This window comes from Mandrillus leucophaeus, unplaced genomic scaffold (genome assembly GCF_000951045.1).
Source record: "Mandrillus leucophaeus isolate KB7577 unplaced genomic scaffold, Mleu.le_1.0 Scaffold457, whole genome shotgun sequence".
NCBI lineage: Eukaryota > Metazoa > Chordata > Mammalia > Primates > Cercopithecidae > Mandrillus > Mandrillus leucophaeus.
Window position 1 is genome coordinate 77,536 of NW_012104887.1, and position 19,041 is coordinate 96,576.

Below are 19,041 nucleotides of genomic sequence, written 5' to 3' on the forward strand. Positions count from 1 at the left end.
AAAAAAAAAAAAAAGGAAACAGTTCTGTCAGCTTCCCTCACCTCTCCATCCTAAGAACTTATTTACAGAGACCTAAGGGACACACGAGAAATATCAAGCCTTCCCTCAGACATTCTCAACATTTCCTTGGCTAAAACACATTTCCTCTAACAGCAACCATGTCTGCATAAAGGTAATTTTGCCTCTAGTGTGGATTAACTTTTGCATGATCACTTTCAAAGAAGTTTAAACTCAGTACTTCTGAATAACTAAATAATACCTTTGGTTATTTTGTCTTGCATATTGAATGAAGCATTTTTCCCTGAAGATTGCAGTCTCCATCTCTTGAAGAATAGAAACTCCTTACAGGTTTCATTGGGTGGTGGACTTTTCTGCTTCCATTTATTAAAATATGACAATAAGTCCATGTCCAGATTATCTTACAGATATACTATGAAATGTGCCCCAGAAATGTATGTATAAAGATGATTATTGCAGCAGTGCTTATAAAATCAAAAGAGTGGAAACATCTTAAAAATTTGCTAATAGGCAGAATGGTTAAATTAATTCTGCTACAGCTGTGCAGCAGACATTTTAAAGTAGATTTCTATTAAGTGATAAAAGTAAGATGTAGGACAATACTTAAAAAGTGTTCTTACCAACCACAGCTTTAAAACTATGTATATGCGTGTGTATATATATGTAGTTTATATATAATAATGCTAATATATATGCATAATATGTATATATACACATAATATGTGTGTGTGTATATATATATGTGCAGTTTTGTTTCTGTGGAAGGTGACTGCAGACCTAGGGTATTGGGTGGGAGGAAGATATTTCATTGTTCATTATTGCCCATTTGTTTGAATTATTATCATTTACTATGTGCAGGCATACATTTGGAATAATGATACAATCTTAGGGCCTAAGTCTCACTCTAGACATCCTACTTACAGCTGGCCCAGCTGAGGTTCTGTTGGTACATAGTTTAAGGACCCTGCTGTGATGTTTTGAGGATATTGATTTAGTTTCACCTGGTAGGTACACAGTGCTGAGACCTGCATCAGATAAATTGACACACACACATCTGGTGTCCAGAAAGGAGAGAACGCAGAGGAAGACCTTGCGGTTTCCGGCCCTCCTGGTCCAAGTCATAATTACCTCTGTGGATTTCCAGCTGTATGGGGTCACTTCGCCCTGAGGGACCTCTCTGGCACCTGTATTCACCACTGTCCTTGACACTGGCAGAGGTGATTCTGTAGCTGGGAGTCGAGGTCTGAGTGGCTGTGCCATTGAGAAACCACTGTGTGGAGCTGCTGCCAGGCAGACGGGGCACCTCACACTGTAAGGTTACGGTTTCCTCTTGGAACACGCTGACCCATGGAGGCTGCAAAGTGATCACTGCCTTTGTGGTATCTACTTGGAGGTTACAAGAAGAAAAAGAAAAAGAAAAACATCAAGTGGAGTAAAGGGGAGGGCTCTGAGTGACTGGTAAGGCTTTTGTGGATAGCACAAGGGAAAAATACATATTTAGATTTACTTGAAAAATAAGCAAGTGGACACCTACAAAAGCCAGCCTTTACGAGTGTCCGATTCCTGCTGCAGAGACCTCTGTTCATGTTATGAAATTCTCATCTGGGTGTTGGGAATTTGGGGCTGCTGAGGATTAAATTACTGATGTAGGTTTTCCTGTTGGGAGCAATGAAGCAGGGTTTTAGACTTGGGCAAGCCGAGCGGAGCTGTGTTCCTTGTCCTCTGAGCTACAGTCTCTGAGAGTACAGAGCAGGGCTTCCGCAGCTTGTGCGTTGGAAACAGAGGTTCAAACTCCTCTCTTTGAAGCTTTCAGTATTTGCCTGGCTCTTTCTGAGGAGAAAAAACCCACTCTGCTTTCTTGCAAAGGGGACTGGTTTAGGGGATGTTGGGAAACCCAGCAGACTTCTTCAGTGTTTGTGCAATTCTGGCCCTTTCCTGCTATTATAGATATATTTAGGCATTTCGTTCAGAGGGAAGAGCTCATTCAGGGAACTTTAGAAAGAAAGCTTACAAAACATGGTTTTTATGAAAATCATGCTCTGAATATGGGAGATTTTACATAATTTATGAATCTTTCTTCTTTCTCTACTTTCCCTATATGCTCTTCTTCAGGTTAATAGGATCCAACCTTTGGAAGTAGGAAAGTGGCATAGGAGAAGAAGCTGAGTTAGAGGTCACTCACCCACTTGCCCATCAACTGGAACTGCAAGAGATCAGAGAATAAAGATATCAGTTGGTCCAGGGAAAATGATGAGGAAGAGAGAACTGGGGACACAGAATTAATGTAGACTCTGAGGGATCAACTCAGGTCTCTTGAGTTTCTATTTCTGTCTCTCAAAATCCAGTACTAACAGAACTGAACAAGCTACAGCTGGTTATCAATGAAACTTTACTGTGGTGTTTCCAGGCTTAATGCTACCTCAGGGTCCCCCTTCCCATCCTTTTGATAAAATAAACTCTAATAAACCATGGAAGCACAGATACAAGTTGTCTCCACACTCATGAGTTCTACCCAGAGTTACCACAGGAAGACAAAACTCTTGACTCCCCACAGCCACAGCCTGTACCCTTCTAACTACCCCTCTGAGTCCAACTTACCCCAAAGGAGCAGAGCTGTCAAGAACCACATGTTGTCTCCAAGCTGGTGGGAGCAGCGAAATCTGTAACATGCAAGATATTGAAGAGATTCTGCTGGGGCTCCAGAGCCAAATTAGAAAAGAGGAAGGAAATTGCCTTTTCTGACTGTTCCTTTTCTGGGAAATACATCTTGAATTCTGAAACATGCTTTCCCCATGCTCATACCTCTTAGCCCATCTCTCCCACTTTGAAGTTCTAATTTTTAGGTTATGAACTCTCAGAATCCAGGGAAAAGGCTAAAGTTGTATTGATATTCCATTCTGATTAGTTTTCCCTTCTACCGTTTCTGTTTCTTAGGGTTAGAATATGGCAAAACCTCACTCTTATCATGGGTTCAATGCCTGGCTAATGCCTCCAAACGATCCTTTGGATCCAGAAGTTTCTATATCAGCCTCTATGAGGCCATGGGAAAAGTCACACATCTATAAGAGCTGCCCTAACGCAAACCAGCCTCTGCTCCTCTGGGGACACAGACAGGATCAATCTCCCATTTTGGTTAAAAAAGTAAACACACTCTCTTCCTGAAAGACGTCATAAATTTGGAGTGTTTATTTTGGCTAAATCCAAGGTGATTAAATGTTTAATGTGGATGCCATGGAGACGAAAAATAACCCATGCCCATGGATAGGAATGTCTTCAAGAAAAGAGTTTTAGAGTACCAGTGGTGAGCTCTGTGCCACCAAACTGAGGTGGCTCCTGAGACAGAGCTGTAACCCTACAGAAAGATTTTTAGGTATTGTGGTAAGACAGAAAGAGAGCTAAACAGAAACTAGGATGAATTCAATGAGTGCAGAGAGACTGGCAATCTTACTGGCAGAGAACGAAAAATGACAAATCATGCTGTAGATTGATGTACTGGCCCCAGTTTCTCACCGCTCCCTGAATCTACACTCTCTCCACAGCCTCATGAGGGTACTTCTCTGACTCTTGACTGTGGCTCATCATGCAACTTTCATTGGCCAGCGAAATGTGAATGGAAACGACATGGTGCTCATTTCAAACTTAGTACTTAGGAAGCTTCACACATTATCTGTCATCCTCTTGTTCTCCTGTGACTGCTGACACAAGAACATTTTTTAGCTAGTCGGCCACAGCGCAAAATAGAGCTGTCCTAGGCATTGTGGTTTGAGGTGGAACTGCCTCACCTGCCCTGCAACAGTGAAAACTAAACGCTCACCATTATATGCCACTGAGATTTTAAGATTGCTATATGAGCAAGAGCTGACTGACACAAATGAAAAGCAAGGAAGAAAGGCCAGGAAGAACTCAGGGTGTTCTGAAGAGATGAGAGAAGTCTCAGTTTGTCAAAATTTATATTCAAAGCCTATATTTGTAACTATTTTACTATTTTGTCTCCAAAGTTTTCCACTGTATGCATGTCCCATAATTTATTTCACCAACTTCTCTTCATGAACAGGTAGGTTATTTCTAATTTTTTGCTGTATGACCAGTAAAAAATATTGCTTACTACCATAAGTAGTCTTGTGCCTACCTTTAAACATTTGACTTATTGTTTCCTTAGGACACATTCCTAGAATCAGTAGCACTTACTCAAAGCAAATGCGCATTTTTTCCTTCGGATAAGATGCTGTCAGATTGTCTATGATCATTATCCTCATCACTGCATAAATTTTAGAGTGCTTATTACATGCCAGAAAAATATGCTTGATACATATTTTCTTATTTAAACCTCACAGTAATCTATGAGTAGATGTTAGTATCTCCATTTTATAAATAATAAATCTAGTGAAAGAGGAGATCGGTAATTTGTCCAAGGTTGTAAAAAGTAGAAGCAGGATTCAAAATCAGACAGTTTGATTTCCCTTACATACTGACTGATGGAGTATAACAGTGCCCACCCCATGCCTTGCGATTTGTGCTTTGTAGTAAAATAGCTACTTCTTTGAAAAATAAGTGAAATCATTTCATTGATTAGGATAACATGAGGGAATTAGGATTGTTATATAAGAGGAATGTAAGATCTATAGCCAGGAAGGATAAAATACTTTCTTTCTAATAAGTATCTGTTGTTTCCAAATGTTGAGGAAATAGGCATTGATGTAGGTTTAAATTCATGTTAGAATAGCTAGAAAAATGGGGCAAACATAGTAACAAACGCAGACAGAGTAGTCTTCTAGCATTTGATAGACAATGAAAATCATGATGCTCTGTTCTCACTTATAAGTGGGAGCTGAACGATGAGAAGACACGGACACATGGTGGGGGAAAAACACACACTGCAGCCAGTCGGGTGGGGTTGGGGGAAGGAGAGTGTCAGGAAGAACAGCTAATAAATGCTGGGCTTAATACCTAGGTGACGGGTTGACCTGTGCAGCAAATCACTATGGCACACGTTTATCTATGTAATAAACCTGCACATCCGGCACATGTACCCTGGAACTTAAAATAAAAATTCGTGGAAAAAAAATCATGATGCTCAGGAGAACCATTAGGAGAATTTACATCTATATATGACATTTGTATTTCCATATATTAATACTTTTTTTTTTTTGAGGTGGAATCTCGCTCTGTCGCCCAGGCTGGAGTGCAGTGGCATGATCTTGGCTCACTGCAACCTCCACCCCCCAGGTTCGAGAGATTCTCCTGCCTCAGCCTCCCCAGCAGCTGGGACCACAGGTGCATGCCACCACGCCCAGCTAATTTTTATATTTTCAGTAGAGACGGGGTTTTACTATGTTGGCCAGGATGGTCTCAATCTCTTGACCTTGGGATCCCCCTGCCTCAGCCTCCCAAAGTGCTGGGATTACAGGCATGAGCCACTGTGCCTGGCCACTGATACTTTTATAATGCCATTATACTCATAGACTTCATTCTTTTAAAATCACTTTACAAATATGATTTTCTCAAAGGTAGATGCAAAATCTTATTTGCCAATTTTAAGAAAAATTGCTCTCTTCTCTACTACAGAAAATGATTTATGAACAATTATTTGATATATTTTTTAAAAGATAGGACGGACTGGATGCAGTGGCTCACGCCTGTAATCCCAACATTTTGGGAGGCCAAGGTGTGTGGATTGCTTGAGCCCAGGAATTTGAAACTGACCTGGGTAATATAGTGAGATCCTGTCTCTACTAAAAATAAAAAGAATATGCTGGGCATGGTAGTTCATGCCTGTGGTCCCAGCTACTTGGGATGCTGAGGCAGGAGGATTGCTTGAGTCTGGGAGGTTAAGGCTGCAGTGCACTGTGATTGTGTCACTGCACTCTAGCCTGAGTGACAGAGCAAGACCGTCTCAAAAGCAAACAAATAAATGCTAAGATAATTTAAATCTCATAAATAATTGACCAATAATTTATTTTATTTTCATCTCTTTATGAGTAAAAAACAGTAATGCTTTATTTCCTACTCAATTCCTTCTCTGATGATCATGTGTTTTAGAAACTATTCAAGTGTATCTGCTAAATTTTAAGTAAAGAATTGAGTATAAGTAATTGTCTATAGCACAATTTTGCTTAATATGTTTTGTATACTGTTGTAACAGCTCTCAGACAGGTGAAATATATAACTTTTATGTAGTTGCTAATGCTTGAGGTGTTTTTCAAAGATTCACATAAAGTTTACCCGATGTTTTTCTTCAACTGCCGTTCATTATAAAAAGTCCCCCAGTGGTTCAATTTTAAGTTTTCATTAGAAACTCGTTAATTTTTTATTCTTAGTTATTCTTACTACTCAATCTTTTATTTTCAAAAATTCTCATCTATGATTTTATAGGGACGTTTACAGTTAATTTCTGGAGATATTATAATTTATCTTTTATAAGTTGTTTCAATTTGGGATGACCTTGTCCATTTCCTCTTCCCCTGACTTCACCTTTTTGTGTTGTCATGACTATGTCTAACAAGTCCTTTGCCTATTTTCCTATGTGCCCTTGAGATTCTTTCCTAAGCTTTTAAGGGATCAACTCATTATAAACCTCAGTCTGTTTGCTTTTGCATATGCAGTTTTCATCTTTCCCCAGATAGCAAGGGCACTCCATTTTGATTTTGTTCCTGTATCACAGCAGCAAGTGGAGAAGGATGGGAAAAGGGTTAAAACATTTATGTAGCTTGTGTTCCTAAAAATAGCTATCATCTGAAGTGGAAAAACTCTTCATGTGCACTCCTTCCCGAGCTTTTAACTGCCTGATAATGTGAGTCAGGTGCAGACACTGCAGCACTATTCTGAAAGACCCTCATTTAATACATAAGTGTCACAGACTATAGTGGCTTGTTAGATCATAAAGTGTGAAAGCTCAGGATCTTCCCTGTCCCCTAACCCAGCACCACTTTTCCTTGACCATCTTGGTGTGTCCGAAAAGCACCTTCAGAGTCATGGTGACAAGGACGGGGGAAATTGGCTGAGATGGAGCGCTCTAGGTAGAAGAGATAGAAGGGTCAGAAAGGTACATGAGGTAAGAGGTTGGCCACAGACTCTTCCTACTTCTTTGCCCTTGTCCTGCCCCAGGGCTCTTCACTTTCTTTTAGAACTTGAAAAAGTCGACTAATATTTTACACAAATGAAAAAATGTGTAATATATATATGTATATGGTTAATGATGCAAAATAAGAAAATGAGCATTTATAAACCCACAACCCAAATTAACAACTAGAATATTATTAATGACATGCCAGATTTCCAGCCAACATGGAGTAGCAGAGACTGGATTTATCCTCTCACCTGAAACAAAATTAAACTAAACAAAAGAACAAAATACATGAAACAATGTTTTTTTGAAACTGTGGACATCAGGCAACAAAAGACAGTCATCTCTGAGAGAGAGGGAAGAAAAAAGATGAACCCTGCAATTGCCTCACCTACTGCATTGAGAGGGTCTCCAGGCTGTGGTACAGGGAGGGGAACTCGGCAGATCCCAGTGGAGCCCCAGAATTGAGGAGACAGAGCTGAGTCTGGAGAGACCAAGGTGGCTAGAGAGCTCGTGGACCAAAGAAATGGAAATGAAAAAGCTGCACACAGAGAGAATTCCAGAGATCTGCTGAGGGTCCCCACCAAGTATTCAGCAGAGTAGTAATCAGTGTGTTGATCTAGAAGGAAGAGGCTGAAGCACAAGATATACTTTAAAGAGTTTACTTGAGCCAAAGTGAGGACAGTTGCTCAGGACACACTTCCAAGTTAACTCAGGGAGTGCTCAGTCAGCCTTTGTTACAAGCAGGTTTTTAAAGGCAAAGATAAGAAGGAGTGGGTGGATACAAAGTTCTTTGATAGAAATTTTCATTGGCTTACAGAGATGACATTGATTAGTTATTGGCTATACATTGTTGAACTGTAAGGTATGAGTTATGGTGTCCAGCATATGGCATTTTATGGCTGCTTGGCATCAGTTAGTCTGGAGCCCATATAGCAAGTGGCTTTATGAGATAATTATTTAGCTCAAGGGGGAGTGATGTGACCGCAGTTTCATTCCAATGCCTCTCTGAGCCTGATAATTTAAAGGGGCTCACATTCCTCAGATAAAAGGTTTCTTCTTCTTCTTTCTTTCTTTTTTTTTTTTTTATTTCACAGGTGCATGTATGTGAAAAAACTACCCCAGGAAAGAACCACTTGAAAGCATTAGCTAGAACAGTACCCTACACTCACACAGGGCTGCTGGAAATAGTGCCAGTTCCCAAAAAAGGAGAGCACAATTCAGAAGACATGTGATAGAGAACCCAGAAGGGACTTACCTCAGTAAAGACATGGAAAATAGAAAAAGACTAAAATCCAGCTTCTAGAGATGAAAACCAGTATGCTGGATGGGATTAAGAGCACATTAGATCACAGAAAAGATTAATGAATGCAAAGACAGAGCAATAAAAACAATCCAAAATGAAACAGAGGGTTAAAAAGAAAATGAGAAGAGCATCAGTGAGGTGTGGGACAACTTCAAGTGGCCTAATACATGTGTAATTGTGAAAGGAGGGGCCAGCTGGGCTTCCTGGGTCAAATAGGGGCTCAGAAAGCTGTAAAACTCACCCATTTCCTGCATCAGAACTTACTTTGGTCCTGAATGAATAATATTAAAGATATACGCTTAAAATATTCCTAACACCAGGATTTGTGCATGTGTTTTCTTCCCCAAAAAAGCTATAAACAGCAAAAATTTTGCTATAAGCTTCCCCGTGTCCTCTCTGCCTCTCTCCCTTCCCCCTCCCCCAAAACTAAAAGGAATATTTAATGCCCGTGTTTCTATGACCAGCGAACCCTATCTATGTTCCCAATTCCAATTCCTCGTAAACATACTTTATAAAGTCCTGTAAGATCCTGTTTCCTTTGCCATGCCGGTGCAAGGTCATAAAATAAATAAAACCTAAGTTACAATTCTGGTTTTCCTCAAAATCTAAGACATGTCACAAAATAATTTACTGCCTTTGTTTCTCGCTCTGGTAACATCTTCCCTCTATACATATTTCCCGCCTTAAAGAGTTTAAAAAGCAACTGCATAATCGAACCCTGACTACCTGCTCGAAATCCCTTCCACGCTGTAAAAGTTTTGTACTGTCATTCTGCTCAATAAAGCCTACAGCTTTTCTTCTCTTGGTCCGTGTCTCCATCGCCACGGGTAGCCGCCACACCAATTCTTTGGCGTGGCTAAGGCAAAACACCTTTAGCTTTACAATTGGAGTCCTTGAAAAAAGAGGAAGGTGGATATGTCAGAGGCGTTTGAACCAGAGCAACTCCACCTTGAATAGGGGCTGGGTGAAATAAGGCTGAGACCTACTGGGCCGCATTCCCAGGAGGTTAAGGCATTCTTAGTCACAGGATGAGATAGGAGGTCAGCACAAGGAAGAGGTCACAAAGACCTTGCTGATAAAAGGATATGGTAAAGAAGTTGACCAAAACCCATTAAAACCAAGATGGTGATGAAAGTGACCTTTGATCGTCCTTACTACTCATTATATGCTAATTATAACTATTAGCATGTTAAAAGACACTCCCACCAGCACTACGACAGTTTACAAGTTCCATGGCAACATCAAGAAATTACACTATATGGTCTAAAAAGGGGAGAAACTGTCAGTTCCTGGAATTGCCCACCCTTTCCTGGAAAGGAATAATAATCCACCCCTTGTTTAGCATATAATCAAGAATAACCACAAAAATAGCCAACCAGTAATGCTTGGGGCTGCTCTGCCTATGGAGTAGTCATTCTTTATTTCTTTACTTTCTTAAATAAACTTGCTTTCACTTTACTCTATGGACTCACTCCAAATTCTTCCTTGCATGAGATCCAAGAACCCTCTCATGGAGTCTGGATTGGGACCCCTTTCTGGTAACAGATAGAAAAAATATTTGAACAAAGAATGACCAAAAAATTTTCAAACTTGATGAAAACTTATAGGAGACAGGAATGTGCCACTCTAAAATATGACTTTTTGGCATAAGGATTATTTTGAGCTGATTATTTTGAGAAACAGCAGACACAGGAGAATTCTAAAAACACAGAAGTTACCTTTCTGTAAGAGAAATTTACATTTTTAAAAGAAATCTCCATTTGTTAGGCTATCTCCCTCTCTGTGCTGGGAAAAGAAGGAGGACTAAATCACAAAAGGCTCTTATCCATGGGGAAGCACCAATTTAAGTCTGTATAATAAACCTTACTCTTGTTTGATTTTCCTGAATACTTTCCCATAGCTTGCTTTCCCAACACCCTTCTTTCTTTCTTTTAGTTGAAGATGCTACATAAGCCAAAATTCTAGGCCACCTCTTTGGGAGTTACTCGTTTTTCCCTAATTATCTGTTTTTCTCTTGTTAATCTGTCTTTCGTTATAGAAGTCCCAGCTGAGAACTCAGAAGGGTAGTGTTATGCCCAGACCGTTTATTCCCCGAAGAAGACCACCAGAGTCCAGAGTCAAAGCTAAGCAGCAAGGATCTTTATTACAGGTTCGAACCTGGAACTCTCCCTCGCTCGAGAAACGAGACGGGCAGGAGAGCTCCCCCACTGAGCTCCGAACAATGTTATATAGTCTAAGAAAAGTGGGCATAGAGTTATTATACAAATCAGATATATGATTGGCTAGTGTTTGAACAAGGCGATTTGGCTAACTATGATTGGTTCCCACCATTTCTGATATTTTGGTTCAAACTTTGAGGCGGGAGAGCAGGTTTATGGCAGCAAGAGTTTATCTTACTTAAACACGTCTTGTGACCTTGCCTCAGAACTTACAAAATCTCTGGTATGTGCAAAACAAAATCTCTGGTACGTGCAGAAAAACAGGTGCTCACAGAACTTACGAAATCTCTGGTATGTGCAAAGATTAGAGAGTAGAACAAGGGTGTAGCAGGTGGGGGGCAGGTACACATCTATCTTTGTGTCCTTTCATTAGAAGAAAAATTATTTTTTCTCCCCTACATCATAAATTTATAAATCCGAGATTCTCAATGAACCCCAAGCACAAAAACAAATAAAAACACCCCCCAAACAACAAAAACCATGAAGAAAACAGCATAAGGATTTAATAATCAAATTACTGAAAATTAATGATGAAGAGAAAATCTCAAAAGTGATCAGAGATGAAAAGACATGCTACACACAGAGGAACAAAGGAAACAGATTTCTTGTTGGAAATAATGCAAGTAAGAAGACAATGTAGCAACAACATCTTTAAAAGGTACTGAAAGAAAAAGAAGGTGTTATAAATGTATAAATTTTTAATTTTATAAGATGATGCCATGTTAATTTCTATATGACTATACTACTTTGCCCTGCCATTAATAGGATATAAGGATTTCTATGCCACTAAATCCCTCGTCAACACTTAGTATTTGTCAACAAAAAAGTCAAACTCTGTAAAATATTTGAAGAGATTTATCTTGAGACAAATATGAGTGACCAATGGCCTGTGACACAGCCCTCAGGAGATCCTGAGTACATGTACTCAAGGTGGTCAGGATGCAGCTTGGTTTTATACATTTTACAGAGACATAAGGCATCAGTCAATACATGTAAGATGTACATTGGTTCAGTTTGGAAAGGCAGGACAACTGGAAGTAGCAGGCAGGGGTGGGGTGGCTTCCAAGTCATAGGCAGATTCAAAGATTTTCTGATTGGCAATTGGTTATTATCAATAGAAAGGAATGGCTGGCTTGTGATAAGGGGTTGTGGAGATCAAGGTTTTATCATTCAGATGAAGCCTCCAGGTATCCAGGCAGCAGACTTCAGAGAGAACAGATTGTAAATTTTTTTAATCAGATTTAAAAAATCTGTTCTATCAGTAATTCCAAAAGGGAGGAGGGTATGATGAGGCATGTTCAGCTCCCTCTTCCCATCACGGCCTGAACTAGCTTTTCAGGTTAACTTTGGAATGCCATTGGCCAAGAGGAGGGGTCCATTCAGATGCTTGGGGGAACTTAAAATTTTATTTTTGGTTTACATGTTGTAAGAAGACGTCTTAGTCCCCATCTCCATTTTTCTAGTTATAAAATAGTACTCTATGGTAGTCTTAATTCAGATTTCCCTGATTACTAATGAGGTTGAGTCCTTTTTCATATGTTACCATTTATGTAGTTTCTTCCATGAAATATCTGTGGCTTTTATTTTGTTCATTGTGTGCACTTTTGTCTATTTCTTATTGGTTTATAAATGTTTAAAAATTTAGCCTGATACAAACCCTCATGGCTTACTTCTGTTGAAATTATTTTTTTCCTGATTGGTAGCTCATCTCTTGACTTTCTTTATGTTGTCTTTTCATGTACAAAAGTTCTTAATTTTGATGTGGTTTACTTTGTCAGTATTTTATTTTACTATTAATATTTTTGTCTTGCTTATGAAATCTTTGCCGATTCCAAAGTATTTTCTTCTAGAAGTATTAAAGTTTTGCCTTTTACATTTAAGCCTTAAATCCATGTCTGTAGGTGATGTGAGGCAAGTATCTAATTTCTTTTTTTTCCCCATATGTATAACCAGTTGTCTCAGTACCATTTAAAAAACCTAATCATCCTCTTTTTGATATGAACTGACAATTCTGTCACAAAGTTTCATATATATGTGTTTCTCTTTCTAGAGCTTAGGCTATTTCACCAGCAATTTGCTTATCTTTGTCTCAATACCACATTGTCTTAATACTATAGCTTTATAATACATCCTTATATATGGTAGTGCACATCTCCTTATTCATCTCAGGATTTTCATAGCTATTCTTGGATTTTTGCTCATTAATGTACACATTGAATCAAGTTGTCAGATTTCTTAGTATTTGTTGGGATTTAGATCAGATTTACATTGAATATGTTTATTTTTGACATAATGGAAATGCAGCTGATTTAGGGAGCATTGATTTTTATATCCAGATACTTAAGTAGCTATTTAGTAAGATAGCTATTTGCATGAAAATCTTACACTTTGGGGGATCAGGAGGAGCATGTGCAGTGGTTCTATTCCTTGAAAAAAATTTTTTTTGAGATAGGGTCTTGCTTTGGCTCTCAGGCTGGAGTGCAGTGGCATGATCATGGTTCACTGCAGCCTTGACCTCCCATGCTCAAGTGATCGTCCCACCTTAGCTCCTGAGTGGCTGGAGCTACATGCATGCAAGACCACGCTCGGGTAATTTTTATATTTTTTGTAGAGTCAAGGTCTTCTTATATTGCCCAGGCTGACATTGAACCCTTGGGCTCAAATAATCCTCTTGCCTTGGCCTCCCAAAGTGCTGGGATTACAGGTATGAGCCACCAAGCCTGGCCTGAAAGGTTTTGCACAATGATTTTGTTTCTTAGGGTTTTATCCGGTCTGTAAGGGTAAGACTGATCCTTACTCATAGTCTTGTTCTTTGTTACCACAACTTAGTTTCTCTTCCTCCAGTCACCTCTAGGCTGATTCTTAGCAGGAAGTGAAAACAAGACTTATTGGAAAGACAGAGTAACAAAGAGAAAGAGAAACAGAGAGAGAATGTGTGTGTGTGTGTGTGTGTGTGTTTTCCATCCATCTCAACAAGCCTGGAACACTCCAACATTTCAACATTTTATTTAGATGATAACATCTTACCGTTGTCTCAATTTTGTACATCAGATAAAGCTACAAGAGGTCAAGTTACTTCCTCAGGGTCAAAAAATTAGTAAATGGTACAGTGAGACACAAACTAGCTCCATGTCTAGTTCTGTGCAGTGGTGATATAAGAATTATAAGGTTTAACAGAAACAGAATTATTGCTAATTGTCGCTGAGTATGCTTCCCTCTACACTGTAACCCAGCAATCTTCTCTCAGGCAATTAGCAGCTTTATCATGTGAAAGAGGAAGAGGCTAAAATTCAGTCAAAATCAGGTCCTCTTTGCAGAAAAGTAGTCCTGTGCAGTAGGGATGTAGAAAGAGAGTCAAGAAATAAAGCACTGTTGACTGGGCGCAGTGGTTCACGCCTGTAATCCCAGCACTTTGGGAGGTCGAGGCGGGTGGATCAGGAGGTCAGAAGTTCAAGACCAGCCAATATGGAGAAACCCCGTCTCTACTAAAAAAAATACAAAAATTAGCCAGGCGTGGCGGCGTGTGCCTGTAGTCCTAGCTACTCGGTAGGCTGAGGCAGGAGAATTGCTTGAACCCGGGAGGCAGCGGTTGCAGTGAGCTGAGATTGTGCCACTGCACTCTAGCCTGGGCAACAGAGCGAGACTCTGTCTCACATATGCACGAAAAGAAATAAAGCATTGCTGGGCCTGGTGGCTCATGCCTATGATCCCAGCTACTTGGGAGGCTGAGGCAGGAGGACCACTTGTGCCCAGGAGTTTGAGGCTATAGTGAGCCATGATTGCACCACTGCATTCCAGCCTGGGTGACAGAGTGAGACTCTGTCTCTAAATAAATAAGTAAATAAATAAATAAAAATAAAGCATTATATCCTCACAGTGGCTTAGCATTTGGTAGGAGTAGCAGATGTTGTACATCTTCTGACTTTTCAGAGGGTGAGTACAGGCTTCTTGTAGTCAAAAGGGACAAGGGGAGACCATTCTCCTTACAATTATAATTTACAATACTAGGGTAGAACTCAATCAAGACCCTGTTCAAGATACTGTTAGCATTCCAGACTGGATCCTCTGGCCTCCCTTCTTCTCACCTGACTCTATGAAGATGTTGTAATATAGGGTTAATGCACAGTTTGTGTCAAGGTTTTCTTTTGAACATTATCCTAGAAAAAAGGGGGATAGCGATGTTTGTGCTCACTGCTGAGTCACAGAGGCTTGAATCGAATCCCTTAACAGCAGCCTAAGTAAACGATGGCAAATGCTACCCCAGGAAGGATTGAGGTGCTTTCTAAGTTACAACTAGATTCTTGCCCGTTCTACTACTCCTAGATCCAAGTCTTGGCTCTTTCACTTTAGAGACATCCTGTTTCCTACATGGCAGTCTTCAGTGCTGTCTCTGCAGTTTCGGGAACTATGACCTTTGATGCTGCTGGGGCTCAGCAAACAATATCCCAAAATGTGGCACTTTGACATGCTGAACTAAAGAAGCAGCCTCAAAGTATCTCTCTCTGACCTCTCCCCACCCTTACCCACACCTCACCCCATCCTCTTACTTTCCTGAAGCACCAGCAGGGACTCTCTATGGAACTTCCTTAACTGACTAAGAAAGATTCTTTCCAAAAGAATTGCTGGGCACGGTGGCTAATGCCTGTAATCCTAGCACTTTGGGAGGCTGAGGCAGGAGGATTACTTGAGACCAGGAGTTCGAGACCAGGCTGGCCAACATGGTGAAATCCCATCTCTATTAGAAATACAAAAAATTAGCTGATTGTCGTGGCATGCATCTGTACTCCCAGCTACTCAGGAGGCTGAGGCAGGAGAATTGCTTAAACATGGGAGGTGGAGGTTGCAGTGAGCTGAGATTATGCCACTGCACTCCAGCCTGGATGACAGAGCAAGACTCCATCTCAAAAAATAAAATAAAATAAAATAAAATAAAAATGAAATGAAATGAAATAAAATAAAATAAAATAAAAATGCAATTGTCTTAAAACTCTCTCCCTGGGAATCTCATCAAATAACCACAAAAGATTAACTACAAAAGAAGAAACTAGGAATCCTTACCTTGCCCTGACAGACTTTTCATGTATTACTCTGAGTGCAGCCCAGAGAGAGTATCCGAGAGACTTTATCTGCATAATAAAACAACCTTTGTTCACAGTAAAGTTCTGTCCTTCACCTTCTGGCCACTGACCCCAGAGCTCAGAGGAACTTTGTCCCAGACCACTATTCTTTGGGTTCATTCATTCCCCCTGAAAACCATTTACTGCTACACCTTTCATCTCCCCTTTCTCTGTGAGGAAGGGTATATAACCATTTAGACCTTGTTGGGTTGTTGGGTAATCATCCTCCTTTAATTCCCCTGAGCTATACATGTTAAATACATTTTGTATGGCTTTTTCTCCTATTAATTTGTCTATAGTCCATTTGCAAAAAACTTTCAGAGGGTAGAAGGGAAAGCTTTTTCTTGGTCCCTACAATGACAAATTAAACAGATGAGACTAGAAGTCTGGGAGTGCAAGGACTTCCTGGGATCATATCATTGTTTTCCCTGCTTTGATTAGGAATACTGTCTTACTAGTGCACATGGATGGCAGTTGGTTCAGTTCAGAAAACTCACATACGGAAAGGCAATTTCCTGTGTGTCAGATTTGTGGGACCTTCACTTCCCCAAACCAGGGAGTTTAAGGGTGATTTCTCTTTCATTCACATATGTAAGTCATACTGTCTAAAACATCTCCTTTCTCATTTTAGTGATTTCCAAGCTATCTCTTTAGTCAAATGGACTTATTTCTGTTAAGTTACAAATAATTGCTGCTAGGATGAATCCTGACTGAAAGAGTAATCAGTAATTCTCTTCCTGTCCATCCTCCATCAGATGTAGATAAAAATTCAATGATGATTTTAAATCTCTGTGGGTTGATTAGGAAAAGTGGGAGAAGATGACAGAGAGATGATGGAAAGGGAATTTAGGTAATGTTGCTGTATTTACTCATGTGTTTCCTTATTCCCTTAGTCAACTCAGTTTCATAAATTACTTCAGGATCTTGTTCAGGAAGACCTTTTGATTTGTTTTCAGTCTACTCTAATTACTCCTTGTCTATGTTACTGTTCCTATTTGTACAGGGCTCAGACTACTTTATCACGTGTTCCTGCTTTTTCATTTCTTTCTTTGTTTTTTTTTTTTTTTTTTTTTGAGATAGAGTCTCACTCAGTCGCCCAGGCTGGAGTGCAGTGGTGTGATCTCAGTTCACGGCAACCTCCGCCTCCCAGGTTCAGGGGATCCTCTTCCTCAGCCTCCCAACAAGCTGTGATTACAGGCCTGCGCCACCACACTGGGCGAATTTTCATATTTTTAATAGAGATGGGGTTTCCTCACATTGACCAGGCTAGTCTCAAACTCCTGACCTCAAGTGATCCGTCTGCCTTGGCCTCTCAAAGTTCTGGATTACGGGTATGAGCCATCAAACCTGGCCCATGTGTTCTTTTTTATAGTCTATTCATTATATACATGATATATTTACTTCCCCAATTGTGGTGTAAGCATTTTTAGAGGATGTTTACACCACAATTGGAGAAATAAATATATCACATTCCTATTCTATTTGTATATTGCCTTACAAAGACATTCAGATAATACATGCTTGATAATGAATACATAAACATATAACTGATTAGCATCTTCTCTTCCCTCAGTCTTTGTGTATCCTGAAGACAGCTTATATGCAAAATTAGAAGTATGGAAGTTACTAGAGTCTTTCCTGGCAGTTTCTGGATCTGTGTGTCTTGTACACAAACATTTGCTTAATGACTTTAATTTATGTTTGAAAATCTTACAACTAAGTGAAAATATGTGAAGTGAAGAAAAAGTTTTTGTTATTCTAAAGAGAAAAATTAACCCAAGATACCCAATAGATAGAAAACATATAGATTAAACAAACTAAATTTATGTAAATGATAAATAAAAATAAATACAGTTTTCACATATGAATTTTTACTGTATTCATCAAAGGAGGAAGAGAAGACTTGGTTGTAGGTGATGGTCGATGGAAGAGGACTGGGAAGGGATTATTCTTTCAGAGTCAGTGAAGATTCAGTGCCAGACCAGCATTCAATATCAAATTTTATGTGATTAATAATTTCCTTTACCTTAAGGCTTTGACCAAATAAAAGTTAAACACCAAAAGGCTTTATAGAACATTGAAATGGTGAACATGTACAGCAGACTGAACAGTCATAGAAGATGCAACCCTCTCATTCACTTTGCTTGGCATGTATATGAAAAACAGTGTTTTGGGTTCATCTTAGTATGTCATTGATTTGTTTTGGCTGTGTCCTCACCCAAATCTCATCTTGAATTATAGCTTCCATAATCCCCACGTGTCATGGGGAGGGACCCAGTGGGAGGCAGTTGAATCATGGGGCCAGTTACCTTCATGCTGTTCTCATGACAGTGAGTTCTCACAAGATCTGATGGTATTATAAGGGACTTTCCCCCTACTTCGCTCTGTACTTCTTCTTGCTGCTGCCATGTGAAGAAGGATGTGTTTGCTTCCCATTCCACCATGACTGTAAGTTTCCTGGGGCATCCCCACCTATGCAGAACTGTGAGTCAATTAAACCTTTTTCCTTTATAAATTACCCAGTCTCAGGTATGTCTTTATTAGCAGTGTGAGAATGGACTAATACAGTAAATTGGCACTGGGTAGTGGGGCACTGCTGTAAACATATCTGAAAATGTAGAAGCAACTTTGGAACTGGGTAACAGGCAGAGGTTGAAAGAGTTTGGAGGGCTCAGAAAAAGACAGGAGGATGTGGGAACGTTTGGAACTTCCTAGAGACTTGTTGAATGGCTTTGACCAAAATGCTGATAGTGATATGGACAATAAAGTCCAGGCTGAGGTGGTCTCAGATGGAAATGGTAATTAGTTGGGAACTGGAGGAAAGGTCTCTTGTTATGCTTTAGCAAAGAGACTGGCAGCATTTTACCCCTGCTCTAGAGATCTGTGGAATTCTGAACTTGAGAGAGATGATTTAGGGTATCTGGTAGAAGACATTTCTAAGCAGCAAAGCATTCAAGAGGTGACAGAGCATAAAAGTTTGGAAAATTTGCAGCCTATGTGGTAGAAAAGAAAAACCCATTTTCTGGGGAGACATTCAAGCCGGCTGCAGAAATTTGCATAAGTAATGAGGAACCAAATGTTAATCGCCAAGACAATGGTGAAAAGGTCTTCAGGGCATGTCGGAGACTTCCCTGCTGTGTGCAGCCTAGGAACTTGGTGCCCTGTGTCCCAACCACTCCAACCATGGCTACAAGGGACCAAGGTACAGCTTGAGTCATGACTTCAGAAGGTGCAAGCCCCAAGCCTTGGCAGCTTTCACATGGTGTTGGTCCTGCAGGTGTGCAGAGGACAAGAACTGAGGTTTGGGAACCTCCACCT

General features: G+C 40.0%; 2 protein-coding genes across 3 annotated transcripts in view; one reads left to right on the forward strand and one right to left on the reverse strand.

Moving 5' to 3' along the window:
- Window positions 1-2,695, reverse strand: part of FCGR1A (Fc fragment of IgG, high affinity Ia, receptor (CD64)) — a 23,294-nt gene extending 20,599 nt beyond the window's left edge. Inside the window, exons 1-3 of one of the 2 annotated variants that reach the window (XM_011994430.1) lie at window positions 2,617-2,695; window positions 2,201-2,221; window positions 1,147-1,401 (exon numbers count right to left, since the gene is read on the reverse strand). In XM_011994430.1, coding sequence (XP_011849820.1) covers window positions 1,147-1,401; window positions 2,201-2,221; window positions 2,617-2,647 — 307 coding nt within the window. In that variant the 5' untranslated portion in view covers window positions 2,648-2,695. Of the gene's footprint in view, window positions 1-1,146; window positions 1,405-2,200; window positions 2,222-2,616 lie in introns of both variants that reach the window. The other variant, XM_011994429.1, reaches the window with a different exon arrangement.
- LOC105549785 (histone H2B type 2-F) overlaps window positions 1-2,702 on the forward strand; it is a 43,417-nt gene extending 40,715 nt beyond the window's left edge. The window contains exon 2 of the mRNA XM_011994433.1: window positions 2,131-2,702. Coding sequence (XP_011849823.1) covers window positions 2,131-2,158 — 28 coding nt within the window. The 3' untranslated portion in view covers window positions 2,159-2,702. The remainder of the gene's footprint in view (window positions 1-2,130) is intronic.
- Window positions 2,703-19,041: the final 16,339 nt, after the last annotated feature.